The sequence below is a fragment of the Chaetura pelagica genome, unplaced genomic scaffold (assembly GCF_000747805.2).
Source record: "Chaetura pelagica isolate M959 unplaced genomic scaffold, ChaPel_1.0 scaffold107, whole genome shotgun sequence".
Taxonomy (NCBI): Eukaryota; Metazoa; Chordata; class Aves; order Apodiformes; family Apodidae; genus Chaetura; species Chaetura pelagica.
Window position 1 is genome coordinate 1,287,156 of NW_009953979.1, and position 17,843 is coordinate 1,304,998.

Below are 17,843 nucleotides of genomic sequence, written 5' to 3' on the forward strand. Positions count from 1 at the left end.
GGGAGCACTTGTTGTCCCCCTCCGCGAGCCTGTCGCCGGCGTGCAGCACGCCCGGGTCCAGAGGTTTGCTGTCCCCCGACCCGCCATCCGACTGGATCATCTCGCTCAGGATGGAGGCGATCTCCTTGCTGTCCTTGGACTCTGCTTTCATGGGCTGCATGGCGAGGCGGCCGGGTGAACTCTGGGAGCTGAGCTGCCTCAGCACCGGGGGCGGGGTGGAGTAACCCACCGGAGTGCTGGGACCTTCGCTCAGCCCCTGCATGGAGTTCATGGAGGTGCTGGGAAAGGGTCTGGTGCCACCAGTGCTACCGCCACTGCCGCTGTTGGCCATGCCTACGGGGGAGTGCATGGTGGGCATGGTGGGTGAGAAGGGGTTGCCAGGCACTCTGGGTCTGGGCACCAGCCCTGGACTGACCCGATGCCTTGGAGACATGAACTGTGGTGGGGTAATCCCTGGACTATTCATGGGAGAGCTATTGAGGTTCAAAGTGTGGTTACTGTTCTGGGGACCGGCTTGTCCCTGGCTTAAGGCAACGTTGGCTCCTATCTGGTTCCCAGGTGAACATCCAAAGCTGGTTTGGCTGGTGTTGGAGTTGCTGTTGTGGAGGCCGGCGCTGGGCTGCTGGTTGACATTGGTGGCCAACATGCTGCCATTGGAGGGAGGGATGGAGGGTGGCAGGGCCATGCCTTGCCCTGGGGAGATGCTGGGGTTCAGTGAGGGGCTGACACGGGGAAGGGGCATTGCAGAGTTAGTGTTCTCCTGGGGCGAGAGCATGCCGTGATCCCTGTGGAAGAAGAAAAAGAGAGGAGAAGTCACAAGAAGTTTTATCCAAGCCTGTATTGTTGCTCAGGCAGCTCCTGCTCCCTGTCCCTGCTGCAGAGCTCTGAAGTCTGGAGAGCAGCATCTCACAAGCTCTGGTAGTCCCGGACTTTCCATCTCCACCAGAGCTTCTGGATCCATTTCTGCCACATCGATGGAGTGCAACAGCTTTACCAACTCCCCAGAAATGTGACTCTGCTCAGGATCTTGGCTGCTCACCAGCTAAACCCCAAGGGCAGGAGGAGCTGTGGATGCTGCCTCCCTGGAAGTGTTCAAGGCCAGGTTGGAGGAAATTGGAGCAACCTGGTCTAGTGGGAGGTGCCCTTGCCTATGGTAGGAGGGTTGGAACTAGAGGAGCTTTGATGTCCCTTACAACCCAAACCATTCTGTGATTCTATAATTCTTTGGGTCTGGTGCTTCCATGTGGCTGGAGGAGAACTATGCTCCAACAGCATTCCCCTCCATCCCAGCCCCCTTGGATTTCTTGATTTCTTGGAAGTCCACAGCATCACCTCTCCCTGTCCTGCCAGTTTGATAGAGCCTCTCCCTCCCCAAATATTTTAAGTTCTCCAGGGCAAGGCAGAAATATGAAGCATCTCTATAAACCTCCACCTGAACTCCTGGGGCCACCTCTTTGCAAAATAAGAATAATTAAGGGCAACCACTCTGTTGTCAAGCTGGTTTTCAGCCCCAGATTCCTCCTGGGGATCACACCTCTAAACCAGCATCACAGACCACCAGTGGATCCTCCTTCCACTGTAGGAAACAGAGCACTTTGATTCCTCTGATTGCCCAGCCAGGTGGTGGCAGGGCTTAGTGGTGGGTGGTGGGGATGTACCTGTCGATGACGTGGATGCCCATGATGAAAGGCTGCATCTCTGGGCTGGAGGGGTAGCAGAGCTTACACTTGGTGTGGGCACTGAGCACTGTCCCATCGCTCAGCGTGAATCGGTACGAGGGGCTGAAGGCCGTGCCACGTGTCATCACTGAGGGAGACAATCAGAAACACAAGAAACCCCCTTAGAAACTCAAGTCAGAACCCTCAACACCCTACAAGCACAAGAAGGATAGAAGGAGCAAAGGAGAGGGAAAACCTGCGTGGGACAACCATCTTCCCAGGAAACAAAACCATATGCTGCTGGGGAGGTTTAGATTGGACATTAGGAACAATTTCTTCCCCAGAAGGGTTGTCAGGCCCTGGCCCAGGCTGCCCAGGGCAGTGGTGGAGTCCCCATCTCTGGAGGGATTTCAAAGCCGTGTAGATGTGGTGCTGAAGGACATGGTTTTGTGGTGGCCTTGGCAGTGCTGGGTTAACAGTTGGACTTGACGATCTTAAAGGCCTTTTCCAACCAAAACCTATGATTCTACCTTGGCCAATCCCACAGACCCAGAGAATAAGAGGGTTGTGAATAATCACGGTGACATAGAAATCCTCCCAGTTGCTTCTCCAGCTCCAAAACCATTTCCTGCAGCAAGTAGATCTAATTCCATCCAGAGCCATCCTTGAGTGTTCAGAGCTTCCGAAGGGACCATCATTCAGTCCCCAGTACACAAGGCACTGACGAAGCCCAGCCAACAGGATGCTGCAGCTGTCACCCTGGCAGAGGTCTCCAGAAGCTGAGTGACCTCCTGCTCCTATGTTCCTACCCTCCCCACGTCCCTGTTGTGAACATTCTCATTGACACAGCAAAAATGCTCACGAACAAGCAAACAGAGCAAAGATGTCAACGAAAGAGCTCCTGCTTCTTCTGCTGAGACACTGGGGATGGCACTTGTGGGTAGCACAGGGAAGAAAAATAATCATACTTGGCTCCTATTTGTCTTAATTTTGTATTTCCTGAAAGGTGAGAGGGAACCTCCTGGCTGGAGGAGCTCCTCCAGTGTTACTCAGACCGTTCCCCTTTCCCTCTGGCACTTTGTGATCATTAAAGCATTTGTTTTTCCAGAAAGCCCTTATCCAGCAAGGAGAACCATGCTCCAGCTTCTCCTCACAGCTCCTGCCACTCAGTAGGAGAGCAGAGTAGTAAGGAAGAGGAGCCAGTTACCTTCTTGAAAGAGCTGTTTGGCATAGGAGGGCTCTCTGCCCTGAGGCTGGAAGAAGGCGTAGATGCATTTCCGCACCAAATCCTCCCAGCCTGTCCTGCCAGCGGCTCTCAGGGAACTGGTGTCAATGGAGATGATTTTACCTGGATGGAAAGAGAGAAGCCACATTACTCAAGCACAGCATAAGAAGCCCCTCAGGACAAATAGGTCCATAAGTGTGGAAAAATGAAGCCACATCCTATTTGGCGTCAGGCAGCAGTGGTGGGAGCACATGAGGATGTCCTCCAGAAGGAGGTGGAGGTTCAAGGAGCTTGCTCTGGAGCATGCACTGACCTCAGTGCACACCTTGGCCAGCTGAAGTGGACACAAAACCCAACAAGACGCACTTTGGTGTGAAGGGATGATCATGGTTCCAGGGTTGAGATCCCCAGATCCACACCCTCATCTGGTGGACAACCTGCTAGCCACCTTGCCAACATCCAAGGGTCCTCCAGGCAGGATCTGTTGCCTGCTTTCTCCCTGGACGTGAAACACCAGGCAGCATTCCTGGCTGTTTTACACATGAGCAAGAGTAGCGAGTCAGAAAAAAAATCTTCATTAAGGATTTTCAGGCGTTAGGGAAGTCCAGGATGATGATTAACCACCAGAAAGAAGGTGACCAGAATGCCCAGAAAGCAATATTTCTCAGAGAGCAAACCCAAATTTGAAAGGTGACAACTGTTTCATTCCCATCAATCAGCAACCTCAAAAGCCCCTGAAATCCCACGGAGCAGGGAGGGGCTCGTGTGTTGTACCAGCTGAGGTGGCAACTCAGTGGAAGTGCCTCCAGCTGAAGTGTCAACCACATGGTTCCTACCAGCCAGCGCTGCCATTCGCTGAGGACCAGACCATGCTCACGCTACAGGGTCCTGCACTGCACTGCTGGCCTCTGACCCCGGGGGCAACAAGCCCCCCCGAGCCAGGACTCCCCGGTGCTGCTGGGATGTTACCTGTGGTGTCTTGCTTGGTCACGAAGGACTCGGAAGGGGCAACGGCCGCGGGCCGAGGTAATCGTCTCGCGATGCAGATCAGACACGACTGGAAATCTTGCCAAAGCAGGAGAAGGGACCAGCGACATGAAAACCAGCCGTTACAACCACTGCTTGCAAATCAACATTTTAATTAAAATACCCTTCTTTGGCTTCACTGCCACGTCCTGCCCTGGAAGTGTTTATGCCGAGCAATCCTCTGGCCTTTCAAAGCAAATGGGCTCTGTCTAAACTCAATAAAATTTGCTGGAAAAGTGGTTTCCAGTGCTTGGTGAAATTAATTGTAAAGGCTTTTTGGATCTGGCAGTGCTGTACAATAAAAGTCAGCACTAAAAGCCAGCAACTGTCGGCTTCAGGCAAAGCATTTGGTCATAAAATACCATAATTTATTCCTTCCAGTCGTGATCTCCTGTGTAAACCGCAGTGGATTAATCCAGCTAATGTGCTAGAAAATAATAGCTGGGACACCAAAAGGAGAGTTAGGGCACTTGCAGGAAAGCAAGGGCTCCCATGATGCCAAGGGAACACTGCTTGTCCTGAGTTCCCCGCAGACCCCTGCCTGCGGGCAGCTGGTGCAGCCCAAAAACCTGCAGGCAGCACTGGGGACTACAGTGGTGAAGGTACAAGGTGGGTTTGTTGGGCATGCATGTCACTTGCTCCTCGTCCTGCCTGCACCGCCATCTCCATCCCACTCCTCCTGCCTGCACTGCTATCCCCATCCCAGTTCTCCTCCTGCCTGCACAGCCATCCCCACCCCACTCTTCCTCCTGCCTGCCCTGCCCAAATGCAGGGTGGGAAGCAGAGGATGCTCTGTCCTACCTTCTCCTTCCTCCTTGAAGGACTTGGGCTGGGACACGGTGAAGCACTGCATCACCTCGTAGCGCTGCCGAGCCTCCTGGTTCTCAGTGCCCGGCTCGTCGGGAGGCCGGATCAGCATCCTGCAGCTGAAGGTATGGCTGTTGCGCCTGGTGGCTTCCTGAGGCCAAGGAACTCCATTGACTGGGGTGAGAGAAAAAAGAGGGGTTGTTAGGAGCTGCACCGTGTACACACCCTCTCCCCAAGGGCTCTTCAGAGAAGGGGACAGAAGGAAAAGCGCCAGTGTGGGGGAAGAAAGCAGCTCATGGCCCAGGGCGGGGGGAGGGTGAGAGCAGAGGAGGTGGCAGAGCCCTCCCCACCAGCCTCTGGGGATCTTTTGGACCTGCTGAAGACCCTGTGCACAGACCCAAGACACCAGCCAAGCCTAAAAAGCACCTACAATGCCAGCTGATGTCAGCACGTTGTCATGAGAGCCACTCTGCTGGTGTTAATTAATTGCTTCTTACATCATCAGTAGGTCCTATCACCTCCATGTTACTGAGGGAAACTAAGGCACAGGATCTCTGAGTCACTTCCAGAGCTTGGGAAGACTCCTTGCCTCTTGCTCTTGTATTTGCAATTCCCCTCCACATACTTCTCCACAAGTCCAGCTGAACACCTCCATAGAAATGAATTTTTAATTTCACAGAATCACAGAATCTTAGGGATTGGAAGGGACCTTGAAAGATCATCTAGTCCAACCCCAATTTGCTTCCTCCTCATTTCTGGGCTAAGTAAAGCAGCAAGATCTCCTAGAACTGAAGCAGCAAAAACCTTCCCCTTTGATTTTTTTCTAACTTGGCTTTTCCCAAAATTCTCCAGGAACCAGTTGGCTGCAACCTCTTCAGGATATCCATATTCAACCCAAGTGATTTTGCCACCAGCAGCTTACCAAGTTTTCTTGCAAACTGATCAACGAGAAGAGCTGAGGGATGTGTGACATCCAAGGAAAGACAAAATACACAGTCTTAAACTGGGAAAGCACAGGGAAAATATGATGCCTGAAGCTCTGTGGGCTCAGTCCAATGTGTGCCCATAGATTTAGGTGGTTGAAGGGTTGAAGACATCATTGTATTTACCCAGAAGAAAGACAAGTGTGAATTTGGAAAAAAACCCACAACTTTCCCACCTGAACCCCCCCGGTCAAACTACTTGGAAGAGGCTCATCTTTTCTTGTGTTTCTTCAAAGGTGTGAGTGGATGAGGGATCAGTGATGTCTCATCCACATTAGACAGCTGGACAATGCTCCCCTGCAATCAAGAAATAAAACCTTCTCCTTCCAACACCCTGGGAGTGTCTTTACCCCACGATGCTTCCTCTCACTCTCACAAGTCTTTTTTTCTTTTTCCCCTGGTGTAAGGGACCACCACAAGCTCACTGCTCACACCAGCACCTCTTTTTCCACTCCAAGGTGCAGAACATCCCCATGCTAGATACTTGAAAAATACTGATGGGCTCCAAAACCAGCTGAGGACAACCCTCCTCCAGCTGGGAGGACATCCTGAATTAACTCTCCAAGCACCAGCTGGTAAAATAAAACCCACTTCGAGAGTCTTCTTACCTAGAGACTTTGGCAACAAGTTCTTGACGAACTCAGCATGATCCCCCACATGCAGGATGCTGTAGACACTGGTGTTCATGAGCTCCTCCTGGTTATAACCCAGGTAGCTGGTCACATTCTCGGAGACAAAGACAATCCTCCCTTCACGGTTCACAACGAAGAAGAAGCCGTCCAATGCCTGTAAGGGGAATAAACCCAGGCAGTGTGTGGGCAATGGGTCCTGGAGAAGGTCAGGATGCTCCACAGCCATGGGCAACCTTCTTCTGCCTCTTGTACATTGGTTTCATCCCCATTCTAGATTATAGCAGTGATCAAATGACAGCACTTTTGCTTAAATACATGAAGTCACAGACTGGTCTGGGTTGGAAAAGACCTTTTAAGGCCATCTAGTCCAACCCCCTGCAGTGACCAGGGATATCTTCCATGAGATCAGGCTGCTCACATCCCCGTTGAACCTGGCCTGGAATGCTTCTAGGGATGGGGCGTCTCCCACTCTTCTGGGAAACCTGGGCTACTGTCTCACCACCATCAGTGTAAACAATTTCTTCTTTCTCTCTACCCCAAATCTCCCCTCTTTTGGGTTAAAACCATCTCCCCGTGTCCCATCACTATAGGTCCTGCTCAAACGTCTGTCCTCATCTTTCTTACAGGCCCCTTTAAGAACTGAAAGGTGCAATAAAGTCTCCCAGGAGCCTTCTCTTCTCCAGACTGAACAACCCCAACTCTCTCAGCCTGTTTCCAGAGCAGAGCTGCTCCAGCCCTCACATCATCTCTGTGGCCTCCTCTGGACTCGCTCCAACAACTCCATGTCCTTCTTGTGCTGGGGACCCCAGCACTGGACCCAGCACTACAGGGCAGTCTCACCAGAGCAGAGCAGAGGGGAACAATCCCCTCCCTGGCCCTGCTGGTCCCACTGCTGGGGATGCAGCCCGGGACACAGTTGGTTTCTGAGCTGCCAGCACAGGGTGCCAGCTCATGGTGAGCTTCTCATCACCCAGCACCCCCAAGTCCTTCTCCTCAGGGCTGCTCTCCATCCATTCTCTGCCCAGCCTGAATTTGTGCTTGGGATTGCCCTGGCCCATGTGCAGGACCTTGCACTTGGCCTTGTGCAACCTCAGAAGGTTCTCACAGGCCCACTGCTTGAGCTTGTTCAGGTCTCTCTGGATGACATCCTATCCCTCAGGCGTGTCACCTGCACTACTCACCTTGGTGTCATCTGCAAATCTGCTGGTGTTGCACTCAATCCCACTGTTTCACTGATGAAGATATTAAACAGTGATGGTCCCAGTAGAAACCCCTGAGGGACATGCATTTAGGATGCAAGTGGCTAACCCAGCCTGCAATCCAATGGAGGAGGTCAAGCATGACCCAGACCAAATCTTACAACCCAGGATGATCTTCTGCTTATTGTAACAAGGAGATCATCAAGGTTCTTAATTCCTTGCTATGGTATAGGGGGGCAAAACTTGCTGATGCTATGAAGTAAGCTCAGTGCTGCAGAGCCAGTGCTTTTGTGAGGAGCCCTTGAGATTGCTGATTTACATTCTTCCAAGCTCGCATTACCTAAAATGTGTCATTCAGGCTGGATTTGGATTTCCTGGACTCTAATTCCTACTTATTCTGCTCATCAACCTAGCTCTGGTGGACTGCAACTTGATCCCAGACTGGGAGATGGTGCAGGGACAGGAGAAACTTGTGATGCCCAAAAATTGGTACCCATGGCATCGTCCTCTCTTCCTTGTCCTCCCACTTCCCTGTGCCAGCAGAGTTCCTCCAACAGAGAGCATCCAGGCTTTATTTAATGCTCTTATTAAAAATCAGTTTTTGCTCTGGAGCAACATTCAGTGAAAGAAATGGGAAGCATTTAAGAAAGGGGAAAAAAGAAGAAGAAGAAAGAAATCTTTTGTCAAAATGGTTCTGGCAGATTGGTGGCAATTTTCCTTATTCCCAGCTGTTGTCAAGGCAACCAGCCTTTGCACTTCGGGCACCCAAAAAAACCCAAAGACTCAGGCTGGGTGATAAACCCACCCAGCCCCTTCTTCCCAGGTGATACTGGCTTCAGGGGTCAAGAGGCAAAAAATTTACCTAAAAATGGCCAAGATGCTTTTTAATAGCCCTTTTTACCTCCATCCTTCCTGATTTAAAAACCCTGCCTGAGCCCAGAGCACCCAAAAGAAGCTGGAAGTAATTTAGGGAATGTTTTTAGGCATGGGATGCTCTGGGGACTAGTGAAACTACTAATGGCTTCTCAAGGTCAATCTGTATGGAAAAGAAATTCATCTTGGTAAGGGCTTGGTATCCTCATGGAGGACGAGGTCAGAGTCGGCACCTCGAGCGCTTTGGCTTTGCGTATGAGGAGACCAATAAGGAAATGATTCCTCATCTAAACATGGATTTTAAATCAAATAACCCAGGGTAGGTTGCTTCCAAAGCAGCATCGACTGAGCAGTAACTCACCTCTGGGTTCCATCCCACAGAAAGGGTGCCTTGGTACCTGACCCAAGCAAGCTGGATGATTTCATTAATTTCCCCCCTCCCCCCCTCTTTTTTTTTTAATTATGATCTCAGGTTTTCCAGGGCTATTTCCATTACTGATGTGCTGCTGTCCCTGCTTCCACCCAAGGCTCTCTGCTCCTCATCACCCAAGGGGCCAACTGCCTCCAAGGCTCTTGACCACACCTATTCCCATGTGCAGACACGGACACAAGGGGACGGACTCCGGCTGAGCGATGCCCTGGTGAACCACCTGGCCTCACTCTCATCATTTAGGACACATTCCCAAGACTGCACTGTGAAATATGTGGATTTACTGAAGATGAATGGACACTGCTTACTAACTGACAGGTTTTTTTGCTCTTGCCACTGCTCCCATACAATTCCTTCTCCCATTATCACTCAGATACTGGGGTTTGTTCAGAATCTGCCTTCTCCTGCATCCTTTATATCCCCATGCCTGTTTCCAGCACCAAACGCACCCCTCACGACCCACGTGTAGCTCCCAGCTGAATTTCTAAGCCCCTTTTGCATTTTTGCCTTCATAAGAGCAAGCACCTCTGTAGCCAAGTTGCCAACTGCCCATTAACTCCATTTATGTGCCTCCAGCACCCATTTTCCATCCTTTCCACAAGTCAGACCCTTCCTTCAATGCTGACCCCCTTCCCAGCCCTTCTGCATTAACTCCTCCATCTGCTGAGTCACTTCTTGCAGACTTTAATAAATTTGGACAATTTCAGTCCAGGGCTCAGAGGAGACCCGGGTGGCACAAGGAGGGATCAAGCAGGTCTGGAAAATCTCACAGGGCAACATAGGAAGCTCCTCACAGCCTCTGAGCATCTTTTAGTGATACAGAAGAGGCCAAAAATATGGCCAGGGAGAGTCTCTCTCTTCTCATGAATCCTAAAACCCAGGCTGGCTATGAAGTCTTCAAAACTGGTGCCACATTCCACCTCCCAGCTATTGGGCTCCCATGAGAAACCACAAAGTAAATGGTCAGATTGCGTCCTGTCAGCAATTATGGTCTTACAATTAATGAAATTAATCAGATGAGGATGTTGCTTCCTTTTGGTCTTGGAATGTGTAATTTTATCAGATGGTTTCAATGCAAGAAGGTGATGGTCAGGGAGGAACCCCCCAGCATCAAACCCAACCCTTCCTGTGAAATTACCAGCTGAACAGTTTAGGATTTTAACCTTATCTCTTGGGACTCATGATACAATATAATAACCCTCATATAATAACCTTCTCCACACAAGATGGTCCCATCAGGTCCAACTCAGACCCTCCTCCTGAGATACAGTTATATCTGATTCACTGACACCAAGTGAAATGTAGAGCACCCTCTTCATCCTCCTCATTTTCCAGAAGGATTCAAATCTGTTGAAATCCATCTAGCACATTTCTAACTCAACTCCAAATGAGCCCTGGGACTCAGTGTAATCTCCACTTAGGAGCAAGTCAATATTTTAATGCTGATATGCAGATGCTATCCAGGACAGCTTTGACTTAACCAAGTCCAAGCTTCATCAAGAGTGGTTAAGAGTCACTTTCCAAACCATTTTGTGAAGTGAAGGACTAAAATCAGTTTTCCCTCAACGTAGGCCAGGGATGTGGTTGGGCTTAGAGCACCCCAACTACATCCTCCTTGCCTTCCTCGTCTGAGTTTCACTTTTTTGTGCCCTACTTTGCTTTGGGCAGTAGCTGGAGCTTGGCTGCATCAGCAGCAACATTTGAGCACCTACCTCAAGCAAAAGAGGTCCCAGAGATTCCTTCTCAATCACTCCTTGGCTGCTGGATGAGATGTCAGACTTCTGGACTTCATCATCAGCTGCTTTCTCTGTAGCAAAGGAAAAGGGATATGTTAGCTAGAAGAACCATCATTTTACTGAATTATTATCAATAATAAACAAAATATTGACCCCTTGTCATACAGGCAATGCAGGATGTGCACAAAAAATTTTCCAACATTTTAATTTCATCCCTCAGTCCAGTGAAGATATAATGTAATTTCTGATTATTTATCAATTATTTTAAAATAAAGACATTAAATAGATCATATCTTACTGCTAGTAGGAAGGAAAAATCCATGTTAAGCAGAAAGAGGCATCCAAACTCAACATTTTGAAAAGGAAACGCCATATCCAGTTTAGTGCAAACTACAATATTTGATCTGGAACTTCTTGGACAATGCTTTAAGAAGTAACTGCTGGGAGGAATTTATGGAGAATGGGCTGTGCCAAAGGAAATCTGCTGGAGGAAAAAACAAAAAAAAAACCCGGCAGCTCTGACCACTGATGTCCTGGGATGATGGTCAGGCAGGAGCCAGTGGGGATAGAGATGGGAGGAGAGCACCCAACACACAGCGGATGCTGCTGCTGGAGGAGCCCAACGAGAAACCCTCATGCTGTAGTGCTGAATAATCCCTTTGGGAAAAATAACAACCCAAAAAGCCAGAGAGAAGGCCCTGTTATTTATCTCACACTCCCCCAAAGGTGCTAGCCACGTCGCACAGCTACTCTGAAGAATTCAGGAACAATCCAGCAGCAAAAGGCGGGTGGGAAGTGGGATGTGATGAAGCCAGCGGGCAAGTGAGCCGTGATGCCGCTGGCGTTTCAAGGCTGTTTCGTTTTGCTGCTCCACATCTATGACTGTTTTCCCCTTGGGAAGCTGGGAATGTTACTCAGCCTCCCCAGACGTGATCTGGGAAGGATGAGGGGAGCAGCATCTCTGTCTCTGGAGGATGCAGTTGAGAATAAACCCTGATGGCTGGGAATGACATGGGAGGCAGCAGTGCAAGCCCTGGCCGGGCACATCTGGGGCTATGGATGGATTAGAAAAAGGGAGATTAATTACTGTTTAATCACAAAGTTTGTGTGAAATAAGGACAGAAAGAGGCAAGTGGGGGCTAAACCTTTCCAGAGAGGATACGTGCTCCACTGACATCATTTTGCAAGAGGAAATCAGGGACATCTCCTATTGCAGGTGCTTTTTGCTCTGAAATGCAAAAAGGCAAGTTCCTAGGGAGGGCTGGAGGGGCAGGATGTGACCCACTGCACCTCGGTGCTCCTTGCACTGCCAGAGGGAATGACCAGCCATGCAGGATGCCCAACAGCACAGAAGTCCTGAAGCATCCTGGGCCCAGGCATACATGGGTAGCTTTGATGCGGGTTTTGATGTAAAATGAAAAAGACTCTTGTGTCTAGCTGAAAAGTGGCTTGAAATGTGGTTGTCTGTTAATTTTACACTATTTACAAGGTTTTCCCAGGTACCAGAACCACAAATTCAGCCTTGTAGCTGAAAATCAGAATCATAGAATCTCAGACTGGTTTGGGTTGGAAGGGACATTAAAGATCATCTAGTCCCAATCCCTGACCTGGGCATGGACACCTCCCACTACCCCAGGTTGCTCCAAACCCCATCCAACCTGGCCTTGAACACTTCCAGGGATGGGGCAGCCACAGCTGCTCTGGGAGTCATACCTGACTCCTGCATCCTGCTACAAACCCCCTTGGGCTGCTCACCTCATCCCTATGGGCCTCACTTTCCTCTGTTTCACACAGAAACTGGAGTTCATAGTTAAATCAGGAAGGAGCAGCATTCTTCCAAGGAAGACACCCAAATCCCTTCCAAGGATTCATAAGCTTCCCCGGCACCCAAACCCACAGGAGCTGGTGGGTACCACTGCACAAGGAATGGCTTTTTTTTGCCCCTACTTGTAAGATATTGGTGCACTTTGAGGCAATGCTCTGGCTTTGAGCTCTAATCCTGTGATTGGGCTGCAGGATCCTCCTCCTGCTTTAGTGAAATAGTTTCATTTGCCTGCTCCAAGCCTGTTATTCAGGAGGATTAATCAGCAGAATGATGCACCATCACTGTTTCGTTCTCCTTCCCACCTTTGCGGCACCAGGATCTGGGAGCAGACAGATCCCTTTAAGCTCCTGCTCACCTTCCCCATCCCTGGCAGTGTCCAAGGTCAGGCTGGATGGGACTTGGAGCAACCCGGTCTAGTGGGAGGTGTCCCTGCCTACAGTAGGGGGGTTGGAACTAGAGGAGCTTGAATATCCTTTCCAACCCAAACCATTCTGAGATTCCATGATTCTGTGCAGTTGCACATCCCAGCAATGCAAAACTCCTTCAAAGAATGAGTGCATCCCGGACAAGCACTGCAGTTAATGTCCTTAAATGCAGCTCTTCAGCTCTTCCATCCCAAGCATCTGAGGAATGTATTACGAGCAAACCACTGGTTTGGACCTTAACTCATTAATCTTCATTTTCATTTCCTCCCAGCATTAATTGCAGTGGTGGCTCTGCTATGCCGGCCACAGGCTGTTGCTCTTGGGGAGCATTGGTCTCAGGCTGAGCACCCCCTGTGCTCATCACAGCCAAACTTGGAGCAAATTCCTGGTTTCCCAAGCTCATAATCTCATTATAAAGATGGAAAAGCAGCTCCACAGGAAAATAAAACAACAGGAGCACACGATTCCTGGTGCTGCTGCCACTTGAGGCTTTTGGGATCCAGCTGCGGGGGCTTCAGCAGCCTCAGGCATCCTAAATCCCCATGGCACAGTAAAATCCTGGCATTCCAACAGCCCCAGTCAGAACCTAATTGCTGCAAACATTATTAAAGCAGTTTTCTTGTGTGTTGTGTGTGTGTGTGTGTTTGTTGTTGTTGTTTTTCTTGCAGCACAGAGAGGAACTATTTTAAATGCATTCCTGAAATGGCGCTCTGGTTTTGTAACATCCAGGGAGATGTCTGGGTGCTTCCAGAGTCTATAGTAGCTGCAGGGTCCTTGGCATTCCAAAAATATCAGGTCAGTGAACTTGAGCCATGAGTTAAATGTGTTATAACCAGGTCACCCAACACTGTTGAAGCTGCAGTGGGTGCAGGATCTGATGCCCCTGTGAGGCCAGGGAACAACATGGTGGCTTTGAACACCATCTCGTCCTGTGCCAACCATGCCCAGAAAAGCCTGGCATGGGGACAGGTGACATTTCCAGCTCACTCCTGCTATTTCACAGCCACACAAGGCTCCTAGCGAGAAGCTGCTGGTTCTTTGCAGGATTAGAAGAAGTGATGGGAAGGCACAAGGCCGGTAGATTTAGGTTAGACATTAGGAAGAAATACTTCGCTGTGAGGGTGGTGAGACACTGTCCTAGGTTGCCCAGAGCAGCTGTGGCTGCCCCATCCCTGGCAGTATTGAAGGCCAGGTTGGATGGGGCTTGGAGCAACCAGGACTCGTGGGAGGTGTCCCTGTTGATGGCAGGGGGTTGGGACTGGATGAGCTTTAAGGTCCCTTCCAGCCAAACCAGTCTGGAATTTGATGATTGTATGAAACTCCCACGGCCAGGATAGCACCTGCACTCCAAAGGGCTGAGAAGTGAGCATGTGCTACCAGAGTGATGGCAGGATCTCAGGAAGATGGGCTTAGGGGACACCTGCCACCTGTCAGTGGCTTAGGGGACACCTCACAGAATCATTCAAAAGATCTGTCAGGTTTGGGACATGTCAAAGGAAAACCTTTAAGCATCACAGGCTTGTGGTGGTGGCCCAGCCATCGAGGGACACCTGAGGTCCTCAGGTCACCTTTATTCTCCTCTGGAATCCCAGCAAGACCAAGCTCTCTCCTCCTCGTCCCTAGGGACCAGTGAGTAGAGGAAGATCCAACCTCAACTGGAGGGTGAAACCAACTTCCAAGGAAGATTGTCCTACATCGTCTACAGGACACATGCTCAGACCACAGCACTGATGGTGTCTTGGAGGTACTCTAAACCAAAAGTCAAGCTGTGGACACAGGTTTGCCCAAAGCTCCCCTATATAATGTCAGCATATGCAGACAGAGGCAGATGCAGAAAACCCAACCCAGAGTCCTCCCTTCTTCACTTACACAAATACCAGATTCCTCTGAAACACTGTATGGAAATCAGCAACTGTTGTGTAACTTTTTATTCTAGTAGGAGGGAGGAAATTATCTGATCTATGAATTTTAGAAACTGTGGAAAAATACAAGCTGTGAGATTAAGAACTTGAAAATACCAGTGTAAGGAACAGAAGAGCAGATCTTGGCTTTCAGAAATGGGCACAGCTCCTTTAGAGCCCCCTGCTCGCCTGCTTTATACCACATGCCATGATGGTCTGTCAGTGACAAGTCCCAGGGTGGTCCCCAACCATGGGCTATAATGCCAGGCAGGAGTGCCAGGGCACTGGGGTAAGATCCATCCCATGGAGCATAGAACGGAGATGTTTTCACCTGAGCTCATCACCTCATGCTCCCCTTGCAGCCAAAGCAGAGAAAAAGGCATTTTTAGAGATTTACCTGATCCATTTTAAACTCTTATTCTAAGATAGAGTCTTAGAGTCTTATCCTGGGGTTTTCTTGGAGTGTTGTTATCCTCTAGCACTCCTCCACAACCAGCAGCCAACCACAATTTGCTCTCTCTTATTTTTGGTGAGAACTGAATTCCTGACTTCATCCCCGAATTCCAATATCAGAGTTAGGTGATGGAAAAAAATACTCCATGCACCTCCAGAGCTAGCAAGGCAGTGCTTGCCTCAGCCCTGAGTATTTCTGTGCCATCCTGGAGAATGTCCTCACTGACACAGACCCAAGTGGCTCTTCCATGAACATTTATTCTTCCACCAATGCAAAAGCACATGTGAACAGGACACATCTCACCAGCAACGGAGCCAAGGCAGGATATGAAGTGCTCGGGGTGTCTAAATGAGGCTCTGGAGCCCATATGGATAGTGAGGATTGAAGACTGAAACTGGTGGCCACTCCAGGAGAGACAACAGTGGAAACAGATCAGTGGAGAGCAGGGCAGCAAGGATGTCCTGCTGCTCTTCCATGTCTGACCTGAGTTAGTCCCAGCAGTGAAGCACACCTCCAGCCACTGTATAGAACATCAAATCCTAAGAAGACCAAACTATGTACTTATTCATTCACCAGCAGATATCTGCAGGTGGGACACTGAATTTATGTTGAGGTTAGTGATCTAAATCATATGACCGAAAGACACAACAGGCTGGTGTTGATATTAACACAGCAGCTTGACTGCTCCTTCCAGCTGCCCAAAACCCCTTCAACACTTATATTTCAAAGCCAGGACAACATCCCATGATGCTGCAGTGCAATTTGCCCCCCAGAGCAGATGACAGGTCCTGTCAGCAGGAGGGCAACAGCCACCTTCAGCACATCTACAACCAACCCCAGGAATGGGCCACTTCTCATGGGACTAACCCAACTCTGTACCAGATCTTCAGGCTGCAGATCCCAAGCTCAATCAACATTATTAACCTTCTATGTGGCTATGGGCTGCTCCCCAGGACTGGCTGCTCCTCCAGCTGGTATTTCTCCTCTTTTCCCATGTAGAGGATAAGAATTTTGAGGGCAGGAATTTTGTTGGGTTTTTATTTAAAAAAAAACTTTTTAATTTTTATTTTTTTTTTTTAAACTCAGCAATAGGCTCAACCAAATTCCTGTGCAGTGCAAATAAACCAATGGTCTTGTTTTAACCTATTCAAACTTTACTATACATTTCAAAGAACATTTTCTAGTGCTGACCTTGTCCTAACCAGACATTCTGGAAGAGTTTGGGTTGTCAGCCTGGAGAAGAGAAGGCTCCAGGGAGACTTTAAAGCACCTTCAGTACCTGAAGTGGCTACAGGAAAGCTGGGGAGGGACTTTTGACAAGGGCAGGGAGTGATGGGATGAGGGGGAACAGTTTCAAGGGGCAAGAGGGGAGACTGAGATGAGACATTAGGCAGAAATTCTTTGCTGTGAGGGTGGTGAGACCCTGGCCCAGGTTGCCCAGAGCAGCTGTGGCTCAAGGTGCAAGAGGGGAGACTGAGATGAGACATTAGGCAGAAATTCTTTGCTGTGAGGGTGGTGAGACCCTGGCCCAGGTTGCCCAGAGCAGCTGTGGCTGCCCCATCCCTGGCAGTGTTGAAGGGCAGGTCGGATGGGGCTTGGAGCAACCTGGTCTGGTGGGAGGTGTCCCTGCCCATGGCAGAGGGTTGGGACTAGATAATCTTTAAGGTCCCTTCCAGCCAAAACCAGCCCATGATTCAGTGATCCCTGGGAGTATTCCAGGTCAGGCAGGATGGGGCTCTGAGAAACCTGATCTAGTTGAAGATGTCCATGCTCACTACAGAGGGTTGAACTAGATGGCCTTTAAAGGTCATTCCCACCCAAACCATTCCATGATTTTATTATGCTGCTTTCACACACTGTGGTGGGTCATCAACTGGTGGTTCTGTCTTGAAGGACACCTGACAGACAAGTAAGACCACAACTGTACATATCCAAAGGCAAAGAGAATCACACACCATCAGCACACGACAGCACCAAGTGCACAGATTAAGATCCAAGACACTGCTCCCTGCTCTGACCAGCAAACATTCCTTTCTTTGGCAGAGTTTACAAGGAAAACTTCATGTTACTGTTCCTGATACAATCCTTGTGTCATGGGGAAGACAGAGCAAAGCACACTGCAGTGGAAACAGAAGGAAAAGCGTATTTCTTGCTGTCTTCACACCTTTTAGAGTTAAACATTAATGGTGTTGAGATGTCTTAAGTAAAAAAGGCTGCTTGTCTGAACAATGTCAGAAGAAATTATACGGTGCTGAGTGAATGCAAAATTAATGAGTGCTGAATGCTGACAGGAGAGAACAGGCATGAAGAGCCAAGACTTTTCTACTTGACGCTGAGATCAAGCAGGTAGAACATCTCCATCTTGCTAGGGGAAGGAATAAAGGGAGAGAAAAAAATATATAAAATGAAACACTTTTATCACAAAGCTAAAGAGTTAAATCTGTTAAAAAAAAAAAGTGTCAGCTCTGCATGGCTACATCTGCAGAGATGAGAAAGGGCTACACAGAATCATAGAACTATTCAGGTTGGAAAAGACCCTTGGGATCACTGAGTCCAACCATCATCTCTACTCTACAAAGTTCTCCCCTAAACCCTATCCACCACACCACATCCAAACGACCCTTAAACACACCCAGGGATGGTGACTCAACCACCTCCCTGGGCAGCCT

At 49.3% G+C, this 17,843-nt stretch overlaps 1 protein-coding gene across 1 annotated transcript in view; it reads right to left on the reverse strand.

Moving 5' to 3' along the window:
- The window catches only part of NCOA1 (nuclear receptor coactivator 1), a 65,738-nt gene that overhangs the window by 28,506 nt on the left and 19,389 nt on the right, over positions 1-17,843 (reverse strand). Inside the window, exons 3-10 of the mRNA XM_010002180.1 lie at positions 17,049-17,060; positions 10,546-10,631; positions 6,308-6,485; positions 4,711-4,890; positions 3,853-3,948; positions 2,866-3,006; positions 1,659-1,806; positions 7-785 (exon numbers count right to left, since the gene is read on the reverse strand). Coding sequence (XP_010000482.1) covers positions 7-785; positions 1,659-1,806; positions 2,866-3,006; positions 3,853-3,948; positions 4,711-4,890; positions 6,308-6,485; positions 10,546-10,631; positions 17,049-17,060 — 1,620 coding nt within the window. The remainder of the gene's footprint in view (positions 1-6; positions 786-1,658; positions 1,807-2,865; positions 3,007-3,852; positions 3,949-4,710; positions 4,891-6,307; positions 6,486-10,545; positions 10,632-17,048; positions 17,061-17,843) is intronic.